The 26,443-nt window shown below is 40.1% G+C and overlaps 1 protein-coding gene across 1 annotated transcript in view; it reads left to right on the top strand.

Moving 5' to 3' along the window:
* Nucleotides 1-26,443, top strand: part of Cps1 (carbamoyl-phosphate synthase 1) — a 187,014-nt gene that overhangs the window by 12,041 nt on the left and 148,530 nt on the right. Inside the window, exon 3 of the mRNA XM_059278327.1 lies at nucleotides 21,904-22,015. Within this exon, the coding sequence (XP_059134310.1) occupies nucleotides 21,986-22,015 (30 nt within the window). The 5' untranslated portion in view covers nucleotides 21,904-21,985. The remainder of the gene's footprint in view (nucleotides 1-21,903; nucleotides 22,016-26,443) is intronic.

Raw genomic sequence — 26,443 nt, 5'->3', positions numbered from 1 at the left:
CTTCTTGGAAAATGGAAAGTAGGACTACTCCATTTTTGTACTATTAAACTTGTATCTAAACTTTGAGGCCCCCTAATATATATCTTGAACTTGTTCAGGTATTAATACAAGTCCTCCGAAGCTCAGTTTATATTTTTTTCTCCTGTATGTATGAAAACAATACTGCCCACTGAGTGTAGCTGGATTTCTAAGCGGTCTTACTAAATAAAAACACATGGAGCCAAATATAGAGGTGAAAGCCTTAGAGATTAGGAAATTAGGAATAGCCACCAGCTAACCTTAACTCAACACACCGTAGCTTCCAAAGTGCCGTGACTTCCTGTGTACACTGGCTTCTATTGCCTTGCTGTTCTGCCCTCTCATTGGCTCTCAGCCCAGCTACGTCACTTCCTTGTCACTGCCTGTCTGTACAGACCTCCAGGTCTCTATGGTTGGTACTGGGATTAAAGGCTGTTCCCTAGTATGGCCTTGAACACACAGAGACCCTGCCTGCCAAGTGATCGCATAAGGGCATGTACTACCACTGCCTGACTTTTGTGTTTACTTAAAACAGCTTGCTATTTCCTCTGATCTCCAGGCAAAGTTTATTTATTAACATGCAAATAAAATATCACCGCATTTCAGCACAAATAAAACATCACCACAACAGAGTCCTTGCTTGGGAGTGGTGATGGTCAATTCAACAGAATCTACAGCCATCTGGGAGATAGACCTCTGGATTTGTCTGTGGGGAATAACTTGATTACATTAATAAAGATGGGTAGATGCCATTGTGGGTAGCACCATTTCCTGGCTTAGATCTTGCACTGTATAAACTGAGCCGAGCCAACAGCATCATGCACTGATTACTCTTTGCTTTCTAATTGTGGACATAATGTTACCTGGGCCTTCAAGCTCCTGGTATCTTGACTCCTTATGATGATGAACTAAACTGTGGAGCTGTGATCCAAAATAAATCCTTTCTCCCTTAAGTTGCTTGGTCAGTATTTTACCCCACCAACAGGAAACAAAACTAAGTCAGGAGTCTAGCTCTGTCATTGCCAGCAAGTCTGGTATCAGAGAAGTTCCTTCAAGTGCCATGACCCCTGGCTTCCTAATATCTAGAGGCAATTAGTAGGCCTGTAAACAAATTCTTTTGAAGTGAAGGTTTGAATTGTCTATTGGCAGGAATTGTTTGAATAATTGACTTGAATGTGTTTAATTGACTGTAAGAGAATGTTTTGTTTTTGTTTTGGTTCTTCAGAAGGCGTTAATTACTGCTTGTGTTGAGTTCCTGCAGGAATGATTTTGGGTTGGCTATTTTGAGTTGTGTGGGTGATAAAAGCATGGTTGGATATCTGTGGATTCAACTGGTCCTGTGTAGTGTTCTAGGTGTCCTGTGACAATGGGAAGTTACCACCTAACCTCCATGATTAAGGCTTCTAGTGGATACTTCTTTTTTTCATAAGAAGTTGTAAGATTTGTAAGACATCTGTTAGCATTGAGGAGTTTCAGTGATTACTCTTTTAGAAGTCTTTAGTTCCATTTTAGAATCTTTTTTTTTTTTTTTTTTTTTTTTTTTAGTTTTCTCAAGTTTTAGGTGGAAAGTAGAGTCCACACGTTGGGCAGCCAAATGAAGTTGGAAGGTTTCTCTGGTCCCGCCGCCACTCAGATCCAAGTAAACACATAGAGGCTTATATTGTTTACAGACTGTATGGTCTATATCAAGCCTCTTGCTAGCTAGCTCTTATATCTTAAATTAACCCATTTCTATTAATCTATAAGTTGCCACGTGTTCCATGGCTTACTGGTACTTTCACATCTTGCTTTTCCTGGTGGCAGGCTAGTGTCTCTTCTACCTCTCCATTCCTTTTCCTGTCTCTCCCTCTTGGATCTCCTGCCTGCCTCTAAGCTGCCTTGCCATTGGCAAATGCAGCTTTATTTATCAACCAGTCAGAGTAACACATAGTCACAGCATACAGAAAGACATCCCACAGCAGTTGGGACTTTAGGATATCTTATATCAACTGGACAAACAGGGCTTCCCTTGGGCCTATTAACTTGAGAAGCAATAAGGGGTCTCTCTTCCCTAACTTAACGGAGGCTTCAGGGACAATGGCAGCAGTGAATCTGGGAGAAGCGTCTGTGAGACACTGGCAGCAGCCAGCATGTGTGGGAATAACTAGATGGTCCAAGAACAAGGTTGGTGGCTATATATTTAGTCTGAAGCTAACCAGCGTACAAGAAACAAGGTCTCACTATCTTGACAGAAGTCTCTTTAGTGCGATGTCATTTTATGACTGTGTAAGAGTCATCATTTGGAAATCTCAAAATACATGATAAGCAACTGCTGGAGAACTCTTGGATACAGGTAGGCAGCTTCACGGCCTACAGTTTTCTGCTCTGGACATGTAGAGAAGAAGGGGTTCCGAAAGGTTGGGTTGGTTGCTTTAGTGTGTGAGCCCAGCACCGGAGAAGCCAGAAGTAGGATAGCCACTCGCAGTGCATGCTGGGAAGTGTCTCTTCTTTTTCCAAGACATGCGACTGAAAGTATTTCAGGTCGTTGCTGTTTGACCATCTGCAGAAAGTTACATTAAATGCATTACTTGGAAAGAAGTATAGAGGATATCCGCCTGAACAAACAAACAACAGCACCCCAAAGAAGACAACCCCTGCCTCAAAGCCCCTATCAAATGTGTCATGGAGCACGGAGGGCCGTTGGTGTGGAAGAACCCAGAAGAAGATATTTGGTTTCTTGTCTACCTTGTTCCTATGAGTTTGCGTATTGTAACCGAAAAGTTTCTCGGTTCCTGCCTAGCTGTCCCTGCCGCCACCTCCGCAGTCCGCAGCCTCATAAAATAATCACTCAGAGACTTAATATTTACAAACTGTATGGTCTATGGCATGCCTCTTGCTAGCTAGCTCTTATATCTTAAATTAACCTGTTCCTATTAATCTATGTTTTACCATGTGTTCCATGGCTTTACCTGCATCCCATTACATGTTGCTCCTTGGGCGGCTGGCTCAAGTCTACCCAGACTCTGCCTTTCTGTTTCCTGTCTCTCTCCTTTCCCAGCTGCCTCTAAGCTGCCTTGCCATAGACCAAAGCAGCTTATTTATTAACCAATGGGAACAACATATATTCACAGCATAAAGAAAGACATCTCCCAGCAGATTATCTGCAAAGTCCATGAGAAAAAAAAAATCATGTGCTTAGCTTATGTATGAAAATCACATAAAAGTTTAAACATTAGTAACCACAAAAGAAATAGTTTTAAAGTTTCTCCACCTTTCATATCATGATTGGCAATGTGGTGAAACCTACCTATCTCCTCTGAGAACAATGATTTCAAATGTGCAATATAAAATAGAAGGGAAAAAGAATCCTACCACATTGAAATATTGTTATATAATAGTTTAAAATGTTGCAGCACAATAATAGCATGCATTCTTCTCAGAACAGAATCTAGGTTTGTGGAATTCAATCAAATAATCATTCTAAAACCAAGTAAGTAGTACGTATAGTCTACCCCCAACATGTGTGCGACTGCAGTGAGAAGTTTAAATATAAGTAAACTCTACGATGGAGTTATAGACACAGACAACTCTACTAAGGTTGAGGTCTTGCATTCATATTTAGATGGATGTTAAATTTTGGCTAGATGTTACTAAAAATAGATGGCAGACCCCTCCCCACCCATTCAGATTCATGGGTCTCTTAGAGTCTGATCTCATCCTGCTCTCCGTGAACTCAAGGCTAAGAACTGCTTTGCTTTGTTGGTTTTCCAAGCTGTTGTTCAAACAGGAGTTTTGTTGGAGTGAACTGGTGGATTCATTCAGTAGAAGGTGGGGGTAGGTTTGAACACAGGCTGGGTCGTGTCTGATCAAATTTTAAAGCGATAAACCTGTCATCTGTGCAATCACTGTGCTGCCCAAGCAGTTTCCCTCCAAATCAGGTGTTTGGGCAATTCTAAGGGGTATGAACAATTCCCTTCGGTGTAATCATTAGTGACACCGCCATGGCCTTTGAATGGCTGTACGAGTATGGATATTTAAACGTGCTAACCAGGGAGACGTGCTATTTAAAACAAAGGAATCTAGTGTCCATAGTGGATTGTGGCTTTTTTTTTTTTTGCACCTGGGTCATGTGTAAAGAGACGGTGATCACTTTTCCAGTGTATAAAGGGATGCTGTGGGCCGTCCCAGACACTTTTCAATCAACTCCATCACAGAGATGGGCTGATCCTTTAGCCACTGTCAGTCGGTGGTAGGTCTCTTTTGACAAAGCTGAAAGTAGTCCTTTTCGGTTGGCTCTTGGTCCTGCTTACGCTGGCAGCAACATTTCCCCAGGGGGTGCACAGATACCCTTTCAAGTTGAACATCTCATTTACGGTGCTGTCATTTAAGGTGAGAGCCATTTGTAGTTTATAGAGGAATGATTTCATTCGTATGAGTGAACAGATGGGTTAATAAAGCTGTCTGGAGTTGTCAACTGGTTCACAGGTGTTTTCACAGACATCTATCATGGTGTCACAATGCTGAATACCGAACTACCAATAGTTGGCTAGATTATAAGTGTCTTGGAAACTGGGGTTAAACTTAATCTAACCCAGGCTTGTGCCAACATGGAGTAGAGAGCAATGGTGTATTTCTAGGGTTTTAGAAGCAACAATGGCTCTGGGTGTCTTGTTATCATGTGATGATTAGAATACATAGAGAAAATACTCAAGATATGATAATAGGCCAATTTCATTAAAAGGCACTAAAATAGATTTTGTGCCCTCGTATTTTAAAAATGTGTTTATTTTCTAACTTTTGTGTTGATAAAATGGTATCGACATCTTGAATAAAATGATCACACAGATGCAAACGTACTTTGACACTTGTATTGGGCCCCAAGTGAAGGAGTCTTACATTTGACATGCAAAATATATTTTCACACTCTTTAGTTTTGTTATACCTTACTTCTATGAGGTCTCTCTTAAGGTGCCTAAGAAGGGAAGATTTGGAAGCAGTAGGGTCTATGGGCCCAACTCAATTGTTGGAATGCCCATGGCAGGCAGAGCAGATGCTTCATAGCTCAAGTATTGGCTTTTGGCATCTAGTAGAAGAAACTGGGGACTTAAAACTCCATGAACTGACATAGAACTTCCTGTGGGTGGGCAATGGCTTATGTGAAAAGCACTGTGTATGATTCTGCTGAGCAGTCATGGCTGGAAACTACTGGCAGATGAATGTGACTGTACACACACACAAACTGAAGTCAACAGGGATCAGAACACTACACTTCATTTTTGACCTTGACCTTACTGTTTATGCCCTTTCTTTGATGTTCAAAGTTCTAATACCAAAGACTTTTGGGGCTCAGAGAAACTTCTTATTTTCGGTTATCTTTTCAGTGAGATGCCAGTATCCCTTTAGCATGGCTGTTTGTCTTCAATAGTGTGGTATATGTGGAACATTGTCCTCTTTCTGCTATGTGCTCCCATTCACTAAGGGATCATTAAACTCAGGAATCACACAAATCATGTAATAGTGTAAAGTCACCCAAATCTAGCACACAGACATACCAACTACCTCCTTCTTGTTCGTCTCTTCCAGTTGGGGCCAGATCTTATTTAGTCTCTGGGAACAGTTCTCTTTTCACATTTCTGTCTTGCATAGTTCATCTATTCAATAGAATCTTCTTTCATTTTCTCATGCCAATTCAAGCTAAGACTTAAAAAACACAGAGTAGGTGAAAAATGATTAGCAAATGACTTTCTAGTTTGCTTTGCCATTGAGTACAGATTCACTATCTGCCTGGGGAGTGTGTGTGTGTGTGTGTGTGTGTGTGTGTGTGTGTGTGTGTGTGTTTGTAAGTGCAGAAGAGTGTGGAAGTGTACATGTGCATGTAATAAGTGGGGTGTTCCTTCCTAAGTGTATTCCCTCCCCCATCTTCCCCTTTCTTTCTTTTTGTAAAATAAAGACAAATTGGTGGTGAACTCCTTCTATTTTTATTATTTCCCCACTGTTGAGATCCTGTTTTCACCCGTGTCTTGTCCCCATGCCAAGAAATTCTCTATTTCTCACACAGGGTTCTCATGGAAAAGTTCAAAGCACTGTGAATGTGCTGGAAATGTCTATGGCATCTACTAGGTCCTATGAATGTACAAGACAACATTCAGCTTTCCCATTCTATAATTTGAGACCCCGGATATTAAGATACGCCCACCTGCGTTTGTGTGTGTCCTTCTTCCTCTGTTTCCTCTTCTAGCATCTCAGCGACATTCCTGCTGTAGGAAGAGCTGCCACACCCTACCAATATCTCATGGTTCTGCTCCTTACAGGCCCTTAAATGAAACCTCCCTTTCACACTGACCAGGAATAAAAGCCAACAAAGATGTTAGTCCAAGGTGCCTGGTGCAAGACACATCTGAATGTCAGTGTTCATGAATTGGCACTGTACAAAGTAAGAGTTCTTTTGTAGGATGCTGTAAATGATTGCAACGGCTTTGCTGGTTTCCTGCAAGGAGACCGGAAGCTCTGGGGTATCCTGAACAGAGAAGGGATATTATTTAAATAAGACTTAACCTTAGTGGCAAGTACTCTCTAACTGGCTTTTTCTTTTCTTTTCTTTTCTTTTCTTTTCTTTTCTTTTTTTTTCTATTTCTCCAATGTGCCAGGTACACTCTTTCCTCGGGGCCTTGCTATTCTGTGTATTTGGAATGCCTGGTTCCAGGAAGCCATGGCTCAGGCCCTCTCTCCTCAGTAACATCTTCCCTAGCCATCTTAACATACTAAATCTCCATCCTTCCCCTCTGCTTCACAGATTGCCATCTGATACCATGTGTAGCTTGTTTATCTAATTTACTTTCTGTCAAAAACAAAACCATTTTCATTCTGAGGAACTGAACAAAAGGGAGTGGAAATCTTGTAAACTAATCATCTCTCCCTTTCTATTCATTAGCTCTCTGAAGTGCAGCAAAATCTGTGTAAGCTCTAATTAAGGAATCCATTCCTCTCTGGCAATTCTTTCTAACTTCATTTTACCATTTGGTCACTTTTATTTTTCATTCTGAACTAAGACCCTATAAAAAGTTATTGTTTTATGTCTATTTTTGTATCAAATCTTTAAAAGAGTAAGGCAAGTTGTAAAGAAGAATCCATCTCTCAATGTTGGCAACATCTGAGAGCATAGAATTGCTTAAAAGTTTAATTAATGTCTTTTGTGAGATAAAATAAAAAAAGCAAATATTCTATTTACCTTTGGAGGATTAAACATTTTCATCAGAAAAGCATCTTTCCAAGAATACAGCTTGAATTTGCTGATTTGGTTTGAGCAAGTTTAGGGTTGGGTTTTAGGAAAAGAACTATTGTATTCTAAGGAGAAGTCAGTCTGAGGTCCTCTGGCCCCGCCATGCTTTCTACACTTTTAAGCAAGAAAGACTCGAGTGTTTCTCAAAGCTCAGATTGCCCCAAAGGATCTGCAGAGCTTCCCTCCCCCATTAAAAACAAAACAAAACAACCAGTTCCTTGAGCCTGAGTCCTAGACATCCTGAGGGCGTGGGTGTTTTACAAAATCTGGCATTGATCTATTTTAAAAAACTCCTAAGTTGATTCCTTTGTGAGGAGAGGTGATCACTGGTTCCAAACCCACCTAAGATCTCCCAGCAGACAATTTGGGATGAGGTAGATAATTTAAGTCTTTTGAAAAATACATTTTAATTGAAATAGAATTATATCACTATCCTCCCTTTCCCTTTCCTCTCTCCAGCTCCTCCTAGGCTCCTTGGCTCCAACTTCTTTCATGTTCCCCAACCCACTCTCTAATTGATAGTCTCTTTCTTATTATTGGTACACACACAGATATGTCTGGGGGTTGGAAGGCCACCATGAGGAGAAGCATGATGTAAGATACCGGTAAGCCACGAGCCATGTGGCAAGGTATAGATTTATAGAAATGAGTTAATTTAAGATATAAGAACAAATAGCAAGCAGCCTGCCATGGCCATACAGTTTATAAAAATATAAGTCTCTGTGTGTTTACTTGGGGGATGCAAGTGGGAGAGATTTGTCCTGACCGTGGGCCAGGCAGAACCAGGCAAACTTCAGCTACAGATATGTATGTATATGTATCCCAGAAATCATTAGTTACCTGTATTTCTTTGTCTAGCAGTGAGAACCAGTGAGATTTCCCCCGTTCCACCTTGACATGCCTATTGATATTGTCATTGTTACAGTCTTTATAACTATATAGTCCGGTGGATCCCTTAACCAGTTGGATGCTATGTCACATAGAGCCACTAGATGGCGCAAGCAATTCTTGGGAGGGAGGAGATCGTGATTGTTTGGGGTTTCCCTCTTCCCTGTGCAGTAAGCTTGAGGCTCGGTTTTGGAAGCTTTGAGGAGACATGTCACTTTAACTCAGAAGGTGCAGCTGTTTTGCTTGACAAGTTGATAGAGAGAGACTCATTAAATAAGCGTTCTAGCGTCTGAAGGGAGAGGTGAATACTGCATAAATATTAGTTCTCATTTTTCTTCTCTATTCTAGCAGGTGCGTTCTCTCTTACTCTTTATTGGTGCCTTCCATGCCCTCTCCTATTTCCATTCCTGCAGTAACTACCATTTATACTCGGCGATATAATGAATTGGAGAGTTTAATTTTATTTTGTTACCTCCGTGGTTGGTATAATTTTCAGGAATTTAAATATTTGACTCCAACTCAACATCCTTGAAGGGGGGAGGGTGGGCATTTTCAGGTTAAAATGGAAGATTACTGTTCAGGAGAGTTGATCTGTGATGCTGTGTGTGTTCTTAGCATTAGAGGCAGCACAAGGCAAATCCAGGAAGGAAGAAAGAATTTTATGCCATATGAGGGAAAACATCCAATTCCTCTCTGCACAGCACAGTTCGGTGGAGGGCCAAAGTCCTTAGTGCACACACAGGTAGGGGGTTTGTTCAACAACAGGTTGTACCTCTCTCTCCTTTTCCCCGGGAGGTCTCAAAGCATCTTGCTTTATTCTACAAAGCTGCCTTTCCCCCTGAACTGTCAAAACAGGAAGATGTGCTGTGATTTATTTATTTTTTTCTTTTAGAGATTGTATTCCTTCCCTGGCTTTGTTCCAGCCCAGTTGCTTGTGGTTCAGGGAGATGCCACACTCTGGTTGTCAGGCTCTCCCACCATGCTTTCCTCTTCCCTTAGTGACATGCACTGATGGGTCACTGCCTGGAACAGTGGATCAAAGCTGGTGGGTGTCCACGCATGAACATCCCTTGTTTGCCCCTTGATGCTTCCCATATGGCTGCATCAATTTCCAATCTTCATTAACACAAAACAAAACAACCAGCTAACCAAACAACCCCAGATCCTACACCATGCAACAAGCAAGCAAAATATAAGCAAAAAGCCTTTTTTGGTATGAGTGGCTAAGGTTTATTGAATTCTTAATATATACCAAGTCCGTACTGCATGCCCTGCTTTTCATACTTGTGTGCCATGGCATTTCATCCTCACATCAATGTCAGGAGTTTATCCTACAATCATTTTCAATCTATAGATGAGAAAACTGAGTGTAAACAGGGTGAAATAAATTGGTCAAGGTCACACAGCTAATAAGCACTGAGTTAAGGTCTCAGTCTAGGTAATTCAACAAAATAACCCTGATTCCCAGGATTAGGCATTGAAGTCACCCACAGCTAAAAATGAGTCTCCTGATAAATAGTCATTAGAGAAGGCTGCACTTATTATTAATGCAGCTGTATTTCTTCCGGTATAAGATTGGGCAGTGCTCCAAACCCAGTTCTTCACCATTCTAGAGGAGCTAAGTGCATGCCATACACCTGGGTCTCACTGATGACACAATCAGGGGGAGGAAACAGCCTTTCTCACTGCGATTAACATTGTACAATGTGTCTGTTCGATGATGAACATGCTTAGGAAGCCAGCAACTTAGAAGGAAGGCCAACGTCTACTTTTTCTGATTTACTTCTTATATCTAAAGGGAATCGTAGAAGGGATCAGCACACAGGAAAAGCTAAGCTATGGCATGTGGGAGCTTTCCCTATTAGGCATAGCCTAGACTCTTTCATCAGCAAAAGACTAGAAGAGTCAACCACTCACTCTGCCTAGGAGAGGAAGGTCTTAATATTATTCATGTCATATTGGGCATGAGGAAAACAGACAACAGTCTCTCTGACTGAATGATGTCCAGGAAATACAGTTTTGCAGATGGGGCATTACAATAAACTGGTTCCCTTACTAGGGCTCTGAAAGTCCTACAGTCAGAAAAAAAAAAAGAGCAAAACTCAAAGCTTATAAACAAGCTAACATTTCACTGTAGTCTAACCTAATGGGGTAAAGAGAACAATGACACAATTTTGAAGGGCTCTTAGAGAAGCTATTCCTGGAGCCACGCTGGTGTGAGCCAATGGCAGTATGTGTGTGTATATATATATATGAGGAAGGACTAAAGACTACTCTAAAACATGAATGGTATGCAGCTGCTGCATTTTTATCTGGTTTCAACACTTTTTGTCAGATGTATTCACATGAGTATAATATTCCAGTTTAAAGGACTCCATTTGTGTGAGCCATCACATCACTAATGAAAAGAATTCTGGAAGATCATCTACAAACACCTCACAGTGAACATCATCGAAGTGGAATTCCCCATCTTTCCCTCTTCATTCTCCTGGTGACCATATTTCAGAGAAAATAAAGCCAGCTGCCAAGGCCCACAGTCTCTGTTTCCCAATGCTTTTCAACGCCATTGTCTTTTGTCCTTCCAAACATCGTTAAGTTCAACGCCTGTGACTTCCCATCAATTTTGTCTTTCTACCGCCTCTCTCCCCACATTCCCATGAATCCTCCTCTGGTGTATCAGCCTTTGTAAGATGTATAGCTGATGTTACTTCTCAGCAGCCACAGAGAACTTTATGGGTAAAGTTGAACTCTGCTTTCCTCTGGAGAGCCCTGGGGTTTTTACTCTGCGCCCTTTGTAAATTTACCTTACCTACTGAGTGCATCTCCCCAGGTGGATCTCTATGCATACCTTTCTGTCTTCACAGGTACTGCTGTTCTGTATGGTCTAGAGAATGGTTTATGACAGTCATACTTTGAGTTTTGAATGAGTGGGTTTACTAAGCATACAGCAAGTCAATGCAAAAGATAAATAGCAAGGGATGGATGGATGGATGGATGGATGGATGGATGGCAAAACATCAAAATGGGTGCTCAAAACCTCTAGCAGAGATTGACTAGGGAAGCCCTGTTGAGACAGTCAGGGCTAATAAACATAGTCAAAATCAACTGAGAAAGATTAGGCATCAGCTGGCATTTCCAGTTGAGCTTATGGCTGAGCTGCCAGCTCCTGTCTCCCACCACAGGCCCCTTTACCTTGTGGAAGGAACAGTAATAGCATCCCATGGTGGAAATGAGTTACCTTCTAGCAGTTCCCAAGAGCACACTGTGTTTACTCTTGGGTGGTTGTTCAGTCATTCTCTTCCATCCCTGTAACAGAGTTGGATGGGGAAAGCCCATTTCTAAGCAAGCGGACTTGGAAGACACTTTGGAACACACACACTTAGGTCTGAAATGGGGGGAAGGGGAAACCTTACTTCCAGAGCCGGCTTCTCATTGAGCTCAAAGCACACATGACAATTTACCGATGTAACACACGTTACAGCTGTCTTCTGTGCTACCTGGTACTTGTCCTTTCAAACACATGGTAGCCACTCACACAGAGACCTTGATAGTGGCCCACACAGTCCATTCGCTGAAGACTGACTTCTCTGATTGACCACCATGTTTCATTTTTTTTCTTTTCCGTTCTTTTTATTTGGTTAGTCTTTTCTTCCTATTTATTGAAATACGATTTTTTTCACTCCTTTTAGTGTTCTTTTTCTAGTCTTCATGCACATAATTAAATACGTCCCTGGCACACTTTTGCCCACTTCTCTTACGTACTGATTTTATTTGCATGTTTGTCTTCTAATGTCCCATGAAGGAGAAAACACTTCAAAAGCAACTTTCATACGACGCTCACCCAAGGAAACCCAAAGGAAGCACGCTGGACTTCTCTGTGGGGTTCTTTTGTTAGTCTCGCTGTAATAGCTCTGTTCCCAGCAGTTGAAGGTTCAGCTGTACCCAGAGATTAATATACTTTATTGGTGCATAATCTTCAAAGGGAGTCTTAAGGTCTCCAACCCCGCGCACTTGCACAGGCATGGGTCACAAGTCCAGGGTGCCCTCCTGTGCATGACTTACCGTAAGGTAAAAGTTTCCATTTGTTGGCGATAAGACAGGTAGGCCGAGATCAGCCCCATTCATAAATTTGGTCTGGGTCAGGCTTAATTCATAGATATCAACCAATGGAAGTGTGAACTGCGATTGTTAGTCGCCTTGACCTGCCCCACCTCGGATCTTGGGAAATCAATGTGGCTTTGTTCGGCGGTGACTGCCTTGAAAGGGCCATAAATCAGGAGCTTCCATAGAAACCGTTTATTGTCAAGGTAATGGCAAAGAAAAATGATAGCAGTTATTCCATTTACACACGTTAGCCCTTTTATTCCTCATTGATGTTTCTTCCAATTTTCTTTTAGTTTCTGTATCTGACTAATAGGAACATAAGGCTTCCCACCTAAGTCTCTCCATTGCCCACTTCCCTTCAGATCACTTGTATTATCTGCCATTCCCCCTTACTCTCTTCCACATCTTCCATATTTATCTCGCTCCCTGCCCTAAGGAGCCCCCTTTCCTATTTCTCTGATCAGATTACTTGTACCCCGACATTCCCCCTCAAATCCTGGCAATGGTACCATTTTACTTTCCTGGTTTCCACAGTTACTCATGCCTGAAGATTTGGAGCTAGGAGCCCCCAATAGGAGAGATGATGCTAAGGCTGTCTTTCTGGGTCTATATCACCTCCTTCCGTATGATTATTTCTTGTTCTATCCATTTCCATACAAATTCCTTTATTTCCGTTTTCTTTTCCATTCAATAATGTTCCACAGTGTCTGTGGACCACATTTTCATTATCCATTCATCAGTCGTAGGACATTTAGGTTGTTTCCATTTCCTAGCTATTCACAACAGTTTTTAAAGGTAACTAATATGTCAGGCATGCTGAGAAACAGAAAAGCCAATCAATCAAAGCTGACACAGATAATAGAATTACCAGACAAGAAAATTAAAGATGTTATAACCATTTTAAGTTCAAGAAATTAAGTAGGAGCCTGATGTTATATTTTTAAAAAGGCACTGAATTTTTGAAGATGAGAATTATAATACCTGTTCATTAAGATACAGAGCAAATTGGGTAACACAGAATAATTACCAACAAACTCTAGGTTGGGGATTTATCTCAGTGGTAAAATACCTGCCTATCACTGTAGACCCTAGGTTCTATTACAGAACAACAACAAGAAAAAAAAATCAATGAGTTCAACTCATTTTAGAAAGCAATAGGAATTGTTTAAAATTAAACTTAAGAGATTAAAAAGGGCTTTTTAAAAAAGAAATTATCAAAACATTGATGAATTATTAGAAAATTCAAATGGTCTGAGATACAAGTACTTGGAATCCCCAGAGAGAAAAGAGCATGGAAAACAGAAAAATAGTGGTTAAAATGTTTTAAATTTAACAAAAAAAAAAAAGTAAAGCAAATAAAGTAAGTTCAACAATACACAAGCAAACCCCAGCAAGAAACATTAATTGCTCAAGCTTAGTGATGAAGAGAAAAAACATCAAAGCAAAAGGGAAGGATCAGAGAGAAAAGAAAAAAGACAAGGATGCTCCGGGAGTGGGGGTGGGGGGTTCTCCTGAAAAACAGTGTGAACACAGCAACATGTTTAAACTGCTGAAAGAGAATAAATTCGCAGCCTGCAATTGTGTAACAAAGGCACACTCCCCCAAAAGCATTCATGGAAAAAAGTACCAGTTATAACTAAAGCTGCTACTAACAACCTATAAGATCGGCTGGAATTAAAGACTGATATTCCAAACACAGTCAAGAGTTTGGAAGGATTGGAAGCCATATGTTGCTACTGGTCATGTAGACTTACAGTCCTTTTGGTAAACATTTGGGGATTGAATAAGAGTTGTAATGTGAACTTAACCACACACACTACTCATTCTATTTTATATCTATAAAGAGACATGAAAGCTAAAGTTATAAGAAACTCACCTTTTAACCACCAGAACCTGGAAACTTATCTAAATGACCTTGATAGTCACATCAAGGAATGATCAAAAGAAATTGTAGTATATCCATGCATGAGAAAACACAACCCCAGCAAGAAGAAGATGAGAACTATTGATTGCTACACAGCAGTATGAATGAACCTGAAGATACTTACACTTGAAAGAGGATACACAAAAATACTTCACAGTATATAACTCAATTTTATAAAATGCAATAAACCCAACTAATCCATAGTGACTGCTATAGTCAGTTGTATATTGCTATAAATGAAATATTTGAGGAAGGATAATCTTATAAAGAAAAGAAATTTATCTAATTCGTGCTGTATTTTTATTATGGAAAGAGGCGAGCACACACTGAGAATAGCTAGCACTTATCATAAGTGTCTAAGACAAATGGTTCTGAAGTAGCATCTCTCCCACTTGAGACAGAAAGCGAACAGCGTGATCACCGTGATCACCGTGATCACGTGACTCCAGCCTAATTTACAAAGCAGAAAAGCCTTCACGGTCTTTGGTACATTACCAATCATTAGTGACAAATGGCTTGCGAGACACACAGATCGCAGTCTATCAAAGAGTCAGAATAACACCTGTGACAAACCACCATAGCATGACTTCAGAAGTCGATTGGTTCTAGCAACTCTATACGTGGGCAAGTGATAGACACCGGTCACAGGACACCATGAATTGTCCAGGTGCTGATCTTTAATTGTGTTATGAGGTTTGACAAGGTACCTTGTTGACATAAAGCTCTCCGTTTGAGTGAGTAGCTGTTGGTTAATTCAAAACCCAGCATAACCACAGTGAGGTTCAACAGATAAAATATTGAAGAACTTCCTCATAAGTAGGAGGTTAATACAGCAGAAAGTGGGAGGAGTGTCAAGGGGAATAGCAGGATGCAACTGGCCGGCTGGGGAGACTCATGCACGAGGGGCTCCTTAGGGAAAAGGCAGGGAGGCTAACACAGGAGAAGGAGGTAGGTAGGTAAAATAACAACATGAATAACTGAAAAAAGCCACAAGGAATCAGACTGTTACCTATTTACCTAAAAGAAACAAACCCCGTAATGCCTACAATTCATTGTATAAATATGCATGTATAATTTTAATAAACTCTTCTCATCTGGGCTAAGGGTTCTTTTTCCAAGAGTCAAAGACATCCTAACAAAAGCCCTAATACCAGACACGGGAAATCCTCTTTTGTGGTTGTTGGCCAGGGCTGGCTGCCTAAGAGACTTCCAAAATACATAAATACATAGCCTGTTACTGTTGCCTATTGCTGTTGCCTTTAGTTACCCCTAAGGAGTGGAAGGTAAGTCTCTATTGCTGAAGACACCATGCACTTCAGAAACAGGGCCCTGAGGCCACTCAGTTGGAACTGACCTGGATGTCTTCCCCCTGAGAACTAGCTTTTATGGTACCAGAAAGTGACATATGAGATTCTGAAGGAGGGAAGCAAACAGCAGTCCTATGCAGCTATGGCACCCATGAACCACATCAACAACCAGCATGGCATGATAACGCTGTTGGTACATGTAGCTGGAATGTTTCTCAGTGTCTCCCGCACCCCCCTCCCCCAACTTACCCCCAGCCTTGTGGTCCTGAAGACACTTATAAAATAATTACTAAGAGGCTTATGTTAATTACATAATGTATGGCCTATGGCTTCAGCTTCTGGCTAGCTAACTCTTTCATCTCCAATTAACCCATTCCTATTCATCTATATGTTGCCATGTGGCCTTGGTGTTACCGATCTGCTGGCATCTTGTTGTTCCTTGGCTGGCAGGCTTGGATTTCCCACCTGGCTGTAAGCTTTTTTGCCATAGGCCAAAACAGCTTTATTTATTATCTAATGGGAGCCACACATATTCACAGCATACAGAAAGACATCCCACAGCACTTCTCCAATAGGAAGATTTTAACTTTAGCATAGTAAAATTATATATAACAAAACAGTTATCAAGCAAGAATTATAGTTACAATAACTAGTCTATTTGTATTTGGCAAAATTAAAGAAAATACTCTATCATCTATCCTATTTTTATGAGTCTAAAGCTTTATATCTAATTTACCTTTCATCATGACTAAGGAAAACTACAATTACAACTATCTAGTCTTCAACTCTGTCAAAGACCCCAGAAGGACATAATATTACCTAAGTAAACAGGAAGTGGATTGTAAGCATCTTCCAAAATTCTACAAATGACAGACATTTGACTTTCTGGACAGTCACCTAAAGTTCCTCTGCAATGTTGGGGACATCTATCTTCAGCCTACAGGTTTAGAGTCTGTGGCACAGCTTTCAATGAAGCAGGAAATTTTAATGAAGGTTCCTCCCAGCCTGGCAAAGGTCGTCAATTGCTTCTTCCCATGTCCTGTAGAATGTCTGGCAGTTTCTTCTGTGGAGCAGGAACCTGAAGGACCATCTCGCCTTGTAAAGTTCAGTGATCGTTTTCCTATGGGTCCTACATATCCAGTTTATACAACATATTGTCAAGCAGTCCAGGCAGGAGCAGTTTCTTGCCCAAATGGCTAATTTTTACCATAAAGAAAGCAAACTCCATGTAGAGTTTCTTTGATGCCTATCAACTTCTTTGAAGTAGATTGATGCTGCCAGGAACAGATATGTCTCAATGTCCAGAAAAGTCTAAGTTCTTAAAACATTTTAAATGCCATATTCTGTAGGTCTTTGAAGTGTTTGAAGATTACCTACCTAACTGAAATATATCTATGTATACCTACCTAGAAAACTTAACCAACATGATTAGAAGTTTGATTATTATAGATGACTAATTATTAATGTGTATTTAATTATACATTACAATTTTAAATGAGTTTCATGAACATAATACCTTAAACAAGAGTATATATATATATATATATATATATATATATATACAGCAATACAAAATTAACATTAAATTTGTATCAATAAAGTAAAATCCATAGCAATGTAAAACATTTCAAACAAGTTGTTGCTCTTTAAAAGTAGATTCAATAATTACCCTTTCATCCTGTCCTATCTATATATCCTTTCCTTCTGTAGAAAGAGATTGCATTTATAATCAACCTGCTTTAAATAAAACTAAACATTCATAAACAATATTTTGGGAATTTGGGCATAGCTTCCCATACCACTTCCTACTGATCAGGGGTGCTGGCAATCTTATAGGGATCCTGAGAAAATTAAGAATTATAGTGAAATCTTGGCTGTAGTAGTCTGTGAGGCTGGATTATCCCAGTCAGTTACTTTGAAGCTGTTTTGGATGATGGATCATCTGGGCCATGGCTGTCATTGGAGACCGTTCAGGGGGTCTTGGTTGATCAAACCGTATTAGCCTGGAAGCAATCCACAGGTTCTCATCTTCTGTGGAAATAAAAGCAGAACCCAATTTCCAAAGCAACATATCGTTAGACATAAATTTTGATGTCAAGATAACTACAATCAAGTGTCTTTCTGCAGTTAAAAATATAATAATATTCAGTATCCAGATTATTTTGTGTAATTTCCATCCTTATGTGGTTTAACTTTCATATTATTCTTATTGTCTCTTTAAAGACTTTATTTTATTTTTTAATTTTATAATTTGATTTAATTTCACATATCAGCGACAGATTCTCCTGTCCTCCCTCCTCCCGCCTCTCCTCCCCCCAACCCACTCTCCATTCCCATCTCCTCCGGGGCAAGGACTCCCTTGGGGAGTCAGTTCAACCTGGTAGATTCAGTCCAGGCAGGTCCAGTCCCCTCCTCCCAGGTTGAGCAAAGTGTTCCTGCCTAGGCCCCAGGTTCCAAAGAGCCAGCTCATGCACTAAGGACAGGTTCTGGTCCCACTGCCTGGGTGCCTCCCAAACAGTTCAAGCTAATCAACTAAGACTTTATTTTTTTTAAATCTATTTGTGTATGTAACTGCCTGTATTCCTTTTCCTCTATCTTTTTGCATACATTGTAAACCATTTAGAAGTTTTGTATATCTGTAATCACTTTTTGACCATTGATTTAAACTGCAGCATGGCTAGGACCGAAGTGGCACCCCTGGCTGCTGGCTCCGCCCACCCAGCTTCCCAACAAGGTGGAGGTATGTTTACCACCAGCTCTCAGCCATACTCAGACCAACTTTGGCAAGCAGTAGGTCTATGCCTCCACCAAGGAGCATGTAGCCCAGAACCTTTTTTTTTTTGTCTATACTAGTAAAAGGTAAATCTGCCACACAGCATGCTGCATGGCTTGGAGACACCTCTGTATACCATGGCAGGAATCTGCCATGCTGTAGGTCAAGCCCACATGCCCGGAACTAGCCATGCTGTAGCTCAAGCCTGCACACTGAGGCATCTCTGTATCATGGCTCACATGAGAGATACAGTTGGGAAGCTGTTCTTGGCTCCATTTTAGAATCCTTTTTTAAAGCTTTCTCAGGTTTTAGGCAGAAATTCTTGCCCCACATTGGAACGCCAAATGTAGCTGGAATGTTTCTCAGTCCCCCCAGGCCCCAGAGTCCCGCAGACACTTATAAAAGAATTACTCAGAGGCTTATGTTAATTACAAACTGTAAGGTCTATGGCTTCCTCTTCTGGCTAGCTAACTCTTTCATCTTAAATTAACTTATTCCCATTAATCTGCATGTTGCCACATGGCTGTGGTGTTACCTGTCTGCTGGCATCTTGTTGTTCCTTGGGTGGTGGGCTGGTGTCTCTCCTGCCTCCGCCCTTCTTCTCTCTGTATCTCTGCTTGGATTTCCTGCCTCCCTGTAAGCTTTCTTGCCATAGGCCAAAACAACTTTATTTATTATCCAATGGAAGCCCCACATATTCACAGAGTACAGAAAGACATCTCACAGCAGATGCACATATCTTGGCAGTAACCAGCTGCTCTATAATTGAACTTACGACTCACTCAACAAAAAGGATACCATGCCTGGTACTGGGAACCTAGCTAACTAATCAGTGCTAACAAAGTCATGTTTATTGGAGAAAAATCTACAACCACTAACTTACTTAGCACTAACTAAGCACGATCCCTGACATTTATCTATAAATATTTATCTATAAACATTTGTCTTTATACCCACAGATAAGTGTAGTCTTCACCCCTTCATCAAGGAAACTTCTTTTTGCAAGAGATGGAGACCACTACAGAAAACCACAACCAATCAAAACACAGAGTTGGGCACTAGAGCCCAGGCCCAATAGATACATCTACAAAATGATCCTGCACCCAAGGCTCAGAAAATATTGTGGGAGAAGGGGAGGAAAGATTGCAAGAGCCAGAGGACCAGGGAGTTTGCTGTGAGATTGTGTCTCTTAGTAACATCAGAAACTATACCTATAAAGTTTCATCAACATGGCTGTCAAAACATGAGCCAAAGAAGGGTGACACCACTGAAGATGCCAACCTGGATGGAGAAATACCCACATGAGTATTGTTTGCATGCATGTCTGTGCACTACCTGCATGCCTGGTGGGTAGCGGGAATAAAACCTAGGTCCTCTGGAAGAGTAGCCAGTGCTCTTAACCACTGAACCATCTCTCTAGCCTGCTTTCTAAACATTTTGTCAAACTGGATTCAGGTAATATGTGGCCTTTTGCATCTAATTTTGTTAAGTCAGGATGGGTTTTTAATTGTAAGATTTATCCATTTTTCTTTTTTATGACTACCGAGTCATATCCTTCTGTATTAATTAATATCCTATATTTTGTTTATCTATGTTCCTGCTATGAACATTTGGCTTACTTCTATCTTGGACCTATTAATGTTTCTATGATACACATATATAAATCTTTGTGAAAGCATAATTTGTGAATTTCATTTTTCCAGTAAATATTGAGGGGTAGAATTGTTGGATCATATGAGAAATTTATGTTTACATCTTTAAGAAACTGGCAAATAGATTTAAAAGAATCTGCATTATGTTGCAATCTCACTAGCAATGTTTAATGTTTCCAATTTTTCTTCATCTTCATCAATACTACTTATTGTCATGCCTTGATCATAGTTGTTCTTTTGTAAAAAATGTTGGTTATTTTTAATTATGTGTGTGTGTGTATGTGTGTGTGTGTGTGTGTGTGTGTGTGTGTGTGTGTGTGTGTGTGTATGATTCCTGCTCTCCTCCCCAGAGTTGGAGTTACAGTGGCTGTGAGCTTCATGATGTAGGAACAGGAAACTGACGCTGAGTACTCTGGGAGAGTAGTAAATACTCTTAAAATACTGAGCCCCCTCACCCATCCGCGTGATTGTAATTTCTCCCATGGGCATTTGATGGCTTTCTGTTATGGCTTTAACATGAAATTCTGTGCTGATTCCTGATGTTAGGCAGTTTTTCTTTTTGTAATTTTTAGTTTTTAGCATATCTTCTTTTGTGAGATAGCTATACGAGCATGTTGTCTATTTCAGGAAACTTTAAATATTTTATTCTATTTATTTTGTGTGTGTGAGTGTGTGTGTGTGTGTGTGTGTGTGTGTGTATGCGTGTGTGTGTGTGTGTGTGTGTGTGGCACATACGTACCTGTGTGTGTGTATGGAGGTCATGGGGTTGAGGTCAGGCGTTTTTCCTCAATCAACAGATCTCTCAACTGAACTGACTGCTCAGTAAAGCTCAGACATTCTCTAGTCCCTCATCCCCCCCCCTCCTGTCTCAATGCTACTGCCAGAGTTTTTGTGAGGGTGTTTGTTGGGTATCTGAGATCAGATCCTCATATATGTGCAGCATTTTCCCACTGAGCCATCTACCCAGTCCCTATTTTGCCTATTTTCAATTGTTTATTTGCCTTGCTACCTGCTCTTAACTGTCCTTGATCTGGTCTGGATAGAACTCTCTTGTCAATAATATAATTTGCAAATATTTGCTTATAAGTGTGTGTCTTATTTTTCACCTTATTAAAGGTCTTTGGAATGAATTTTTTCATCTTTTAGGCAATATTTTTGATGCTTTCTAGATCTTTATTTCAACATAATCATGCATAAGAAATACACTCATATTAGTTAATAGAATTCCATTATGTAGATCATGTTTTAATATGATTAAGGATGTTGCTATTTAAAAGAACTCTCAGAGTGGATTTTTTTTGTCAAACCCTGACTGGCAGAGTAGATAAAGAAGTAGTTAAAAATTGTATTTCCATTTCAGGAACTTTGAATCCAAATGAGGAGTGAGATTCTATGAACTCATAACCATTTATTCTAACCTTGCCTTTGTTTTTGTCAACCAGAGGGTGCTGTTGGCTCAGCATCCAAGGCATGTTTGTGTCTGGGTGGCTGAAACTGTATTGGTAAAAAAAAAAAAAAAAAAAAAAGCAAACAAACAAACACCCCCCCCCCCCAACAACAACCAAAAACCCTCGAGAGATCAGAATGGACATCAGACGATGCTTCTTGGGTACATGGACCTCATTACCATACTGTATAATTATAAAGAACATTCCATCAGGTTGTGAGTTCTCAAACAGAAAAAGGAGTATCCTGAGTTAAAACTCCTTAAAACACATGATTTTTTAGTCTCTGAGATGTTGTGGAAAATGTGACGCTAGCATGAATCTTAGCAAACACTGGGAAATGAGAAAAGAACTGAAGTAGAAAATGGAAGACCCATGTTAAAGACCAGGCGCAGGACTAACATGTGCAGTATTGAGTGATTTTCCCTGAATTTGAGCTTATCTTTTGCTAACTGTAAAATAGGCATGAGCACTTTCTAGATTTAAATTTATATGAAGAAAAGTCTAAAACCATTTTTCATTTTCTACACCAAGTATTTTAGGACAGGGCGAGCTGGATTTCATCGCCTTCAGAAGCCTGGAAAGCGGGGAGTTGCTACAAGGTTAGCTGGCTGTCATGTCTACACAAGTGAAAGAGAATGCTCAGGTAGGCACCTATAAAGTGTTTGTCATGATTTCTTGCTGTGGGTGTGTTTGAAGGTGGGGCAGAGATAGGCATGAGAGATTGTTGTTTCTGATTAGCGATGTTGACACTGCTGTTTGCCAGAGCCAATGGCCCCATTGTGCAAACCAAATGTGTATTTAGTGGAGGGTACCTCAGGTCAAGGGACTGCTGTACATATGCTTATGAAGCAGATGAAGTCCATATTCTATGATAATCATGACTTTTACGTATTTCTTGGAGTTTTGACACCATTTTAATGAGACAGCATATGCAAAAATGCTTACAACAGCTGCCTGGAGGTAGACCTTTTATTATCACGGCTTCCCTCCTCACACCTTCCCTGTGCCTTCTGCTGCACGGTTATTTAACATTTGTAAGTCTCTAGAACTTTCCTGTGGTGTTCTGTCCAGTTAAGGTGTTCAGCTAGAGTCTGCTTTAGACTTTGATTCTTCTGTAAACTTTTGCTTTTACATAAAGTTTACTGACTCCATATTTTTCCTTCTTGGACTTGCACATGTCTATCAAAATCACAGCGAATTTATTTAGGGACAAAGTAATAAGTTAACCAATATTTATCTACTTAACATTAGGGTGCTAAAGATTCAATCCAAAGAGTCTCATACAGACTAGGCAACTGTCCTACCACTGAGCTAGTCCCCATTCTAATATCTGATAAATGATTATTATAAGCTATGTATTAGTCTAATGAAAAAGGTACAGTAGGGGAACAGTACAAAATTTTCTGCCTCCATGGAACTTGTGTTGTAAATGTTGTAGTGAAAAATAAGGAATGTGGATGAATAATGGATATGCTATCTCCAAATATATTCAGGCTTCTTCATTTTCTAATTGCTGTATCCTGATATGTCTGTGGGAAACTGGCTACCGTGTTTGACTGGTGTCTTGGTAGGATAGTCTCTGATCGTATTCTGATCTCTTTCTCTTTGCCAATTTGCAGACACATGACAACACTCGACCAATCTCATGCTTTCTGATCTCTTTCTCTTTGCCAATTTGCAGACACATGACAACACTCGACCAATCTCATGCTTAGCAAAACTGAATATAATTGTACTGTGTTCAACTCAAAGATGATTCTTTGACAAAAGGTATTGACTCCTTTTACCTAGAGCCCCAGGGCCTCATTTGTCCTCACTTGTTCCAAAGCCCTCTTTCCTTGGCTGCTCCTCCTGAGAAAAAAATCTTCATTGTTTCTCACAAGTTATTTTAAGTATAATTTTGCATTGCTTGGAATCCAGTTAGTCTAGCACATTAATTTTCTGGAAGTGAAAAGCATCACATTTCTTTCTTTCTCACATTCAACTCTCAGTCTTTATCCACTGGGCTGATAAGAAATTCAATTAAGAACTTTTCATGGGGATTTCCCCTCTCCCTCTGCAGCTGAAGACCCAGTAGCCAGTATCTGAGGTGTCCACTGCTGCAGCCCTTGCTCTCTGCCAGGGATAAGGAGATCATTAGAAAGACCGGTTATCAGGGAGTTAAGGTTGAACTTCTACAGGTGCAATGTGCAAAGCTTACTGTGTGGAAGTCTATACTATGCCTTGGAGACTTTGTACCATTGAGCTGATTACTCTCTCAGACAGTTAACTTATCTGAAAGCCTCTCTTATCGTCCATGAACCAAGGGCAAACTCATGTTCATTCTGTCTTTCTCACTCACCTGTCTACTCTAAGTTGCCCTGGATTGCTATATTAAACTCCAGGGAACAATGAACTCATTCTTTCATTTAGTATGTATTTAATAAGTGTTTGTTCCATTCCAAATTCTCTATGAGCCTTTGAAAGGACAGAGGGAGGAAAAGTCCATACAGCTGCTGGCACATAACTGGGATGGAGAAAGGGAAGACTAAGTAAGCTAGTGGCTACAAAGTAACAGGGTGGCATTGAAATGGACAAGAAAGATGTGAAAATAGAAAACATAGGAATATAAAAGTTGCTCGGAGTCTATTTGAGGATGTCATGCCAGATGTGGACTGCAGAAGGGGATGGATGGATCTTAGGGAGAATGTGGGAATTTGCTTAATATATAGGTGACTAGTAGTGATACATCCCAAACAATAGAGGGAGAAGGAAAGAAATAAAGGGAGAGAGAGAGAGAGTTGGGGAAGAGAAGGAAGAGGAAGAAATAATATGGGAGAAAAAGAGGATCAGAGAAGAGACAAGAACAAGAGCAAGAAAGAAGAAGGAAAGAGAGGAGGAGGAGAAAGATGAAGAGGAAAAGGAAGAAGGAAAAGAAGAAATAGAAGAAGGCTGGGAAAGGTTGAGGGAGAGAAGAAAGAATGGCTTGTAATGCATAGCACACTATAGCTGGCATGACTTGGGTGATGAGTCCATTAAGAGGGTTGCGTGTGATGGATGGAGAAAGGAGGTGGACTGCAAAGCCCAGTAGGTAAAGCAGGAGCATTGCCAGCATGCTGTCCTGTGTGAGAAACCAGAACTCTACCTCTGTGAATTTAAGAAAGAGAGCTACCTGTTTCCTCATCTGAACAAAAGAGAAGGTGATAGAATCTCCATCTTAACACTATTGAGAGGAATCAATGGACTTACAAATCCAAAGTACGAGCACAGCAGAAAACAAAGGGTTTTTCCTTTCCTCCTTTTCCCTTCCCCGCACCCTGAAATCCATCATAAACCCCACAAAACCAAAGGTTCCTTATAAAAAGTGGATGCATGTGGGATGTAGATAGAAAAGAGAAGCTGATGTAAAGATAAGGAGTCTGAATCTAGGAGGCAAGATTGTGCCTAAGTCCACACAAAAATTAAACATTATTCAATGGCAAACATAATATTAAAATGAAAACAGATATCAATAGTGAAAATGATTATAATCTTGTTATATAGTCAACCAAGACTGATATTTATCTCTGATATTTCAACTTGGAAAAGCCTGAAATACTGTTTTCAATTTTTATAGATTTTTTCCCCCCGATTGGAGCAGATATGCACATCTGAGTTTTTGCATTGCCATTCTTTATTTATTATTAGGTTCTTGGTATTCACTGCTGCTCACTGTCTTGTTTCTTCCCTTTAGAAACTACCCTCAACACCTTGGAGTTTTCCCTCTACATATTCCTCTTTGTGCACAAAACTCTACATAAACAAAACCACCTAGACTAATTTGTTGTTTATTTTCCTTTAAGATAGAAGAACATATTTCTTTCTAACTTGTTTTTCTTACCTGAAGATGTATCAGGGACATCCAATTAATTGCAGAACTCTGATAAGATTGAACACACAGGAAAATAATAACAGGGGCTTTAGGTCTCATGGGCCCTAGAACTGCTTAGTCAGTGATGCCTAAAGACAAGTCTCTGAGCTTAGCTGCTCTCCTTCTAGGGTAGATTTTCAACATGGAAGTGTTGAAGTTCTATTAGACATTAGTCTTCAATGGCAAGACAGAAAATTTGGAGAATGTAATTGAGGGCTACCTCTCTGGTCTAGCTTTAATAGAATTTCTCCTGGGAAGCATACTCTGACATCCCTTCCTGGATAAGTCTCTGTTGCACATGCTGTAAGAGAAGCTTTTATTTGTTCCTTGATTCATCCACTAACAAAATTTTAAGAAATTATTCATCACTAGTTGTTTTCCTCTTTGTGTCATTGCATTTCACTGTCTGAGATATTCTTGACAGTTAAAAAAAAAGGTCAAAAATTAAGTAAACGAACCAGGGGTCCTTTGTGGGTATGGAGGTCACACAGAAATTGAAATCTGATGTAGTGGAGCTAGGGTGCTTAATGAGATTCAGTTATGAGAAGCCTACATCAGGGACATGCACACTGACTGGTATTTTTCTTACGAATTTGTGACATTTAATATATTCCTTTACTTGTTAGTCCCACAAGCTAACTTTTATCGGCACTCTCAGGGATGGTTAAAAATTTGCAGTAATCAAATATACAAATACGTTATAATTTAAAAATAGGAATTGTATCTTTACAGTGAGTATATCATCAGTGTAGGTCACTCAGTGCATGAAGATGCTACACAAGAAGATGAGGGTTTTGAGACATCTTTTGTCTATATTTCTATGGGAGCAGGGAAATCTTTTTATTCCACAGCATAAATGAAAAAAGAATCCCACCGTTATTAGTGATACAATGGCTCTTTTTCGTGTATACAGCTTTATTTCAATGCAACACATTTAATGATACATGCGACTTACCATGCACAATTTCTTTGCATCAGGAGCACCAAGTAATCTTTAGCAAGATATTATAGATCTGGATCTAGTTTCTCTCTTGTTATAGGCTGATTTAGCATATTTTATTCTCAATCTTTACTTTGGTTAAGACTCTTTTGACTGTAAGCAACAGAAACCAATAAGTTAAAGAAAGTAATTCATTGAAAATGTGCCGAAGTCATTCAAAGAAGGAAAAACTAAGCTATACT

Source organism: Peromyscus eremicus, chromosome 13 (assembly GCF_949786415.1).
Source record: "Peromyscus eremicus chromosome 13, PerEre_H2_v1, whole genome shotgun sequence".
Classification (NCBI taxonomy): domain Eukaryota; kingdom Metazoa; phylum Chordata; class Mammalia; order Rodentia; family Cricetidae; genus Peromyscus; species Peromyscus eremicus.
Note: the sequence above shows the minus strand (reverse complement) of the source record. Positions and strands in the feature narration are given on the sequence as shown.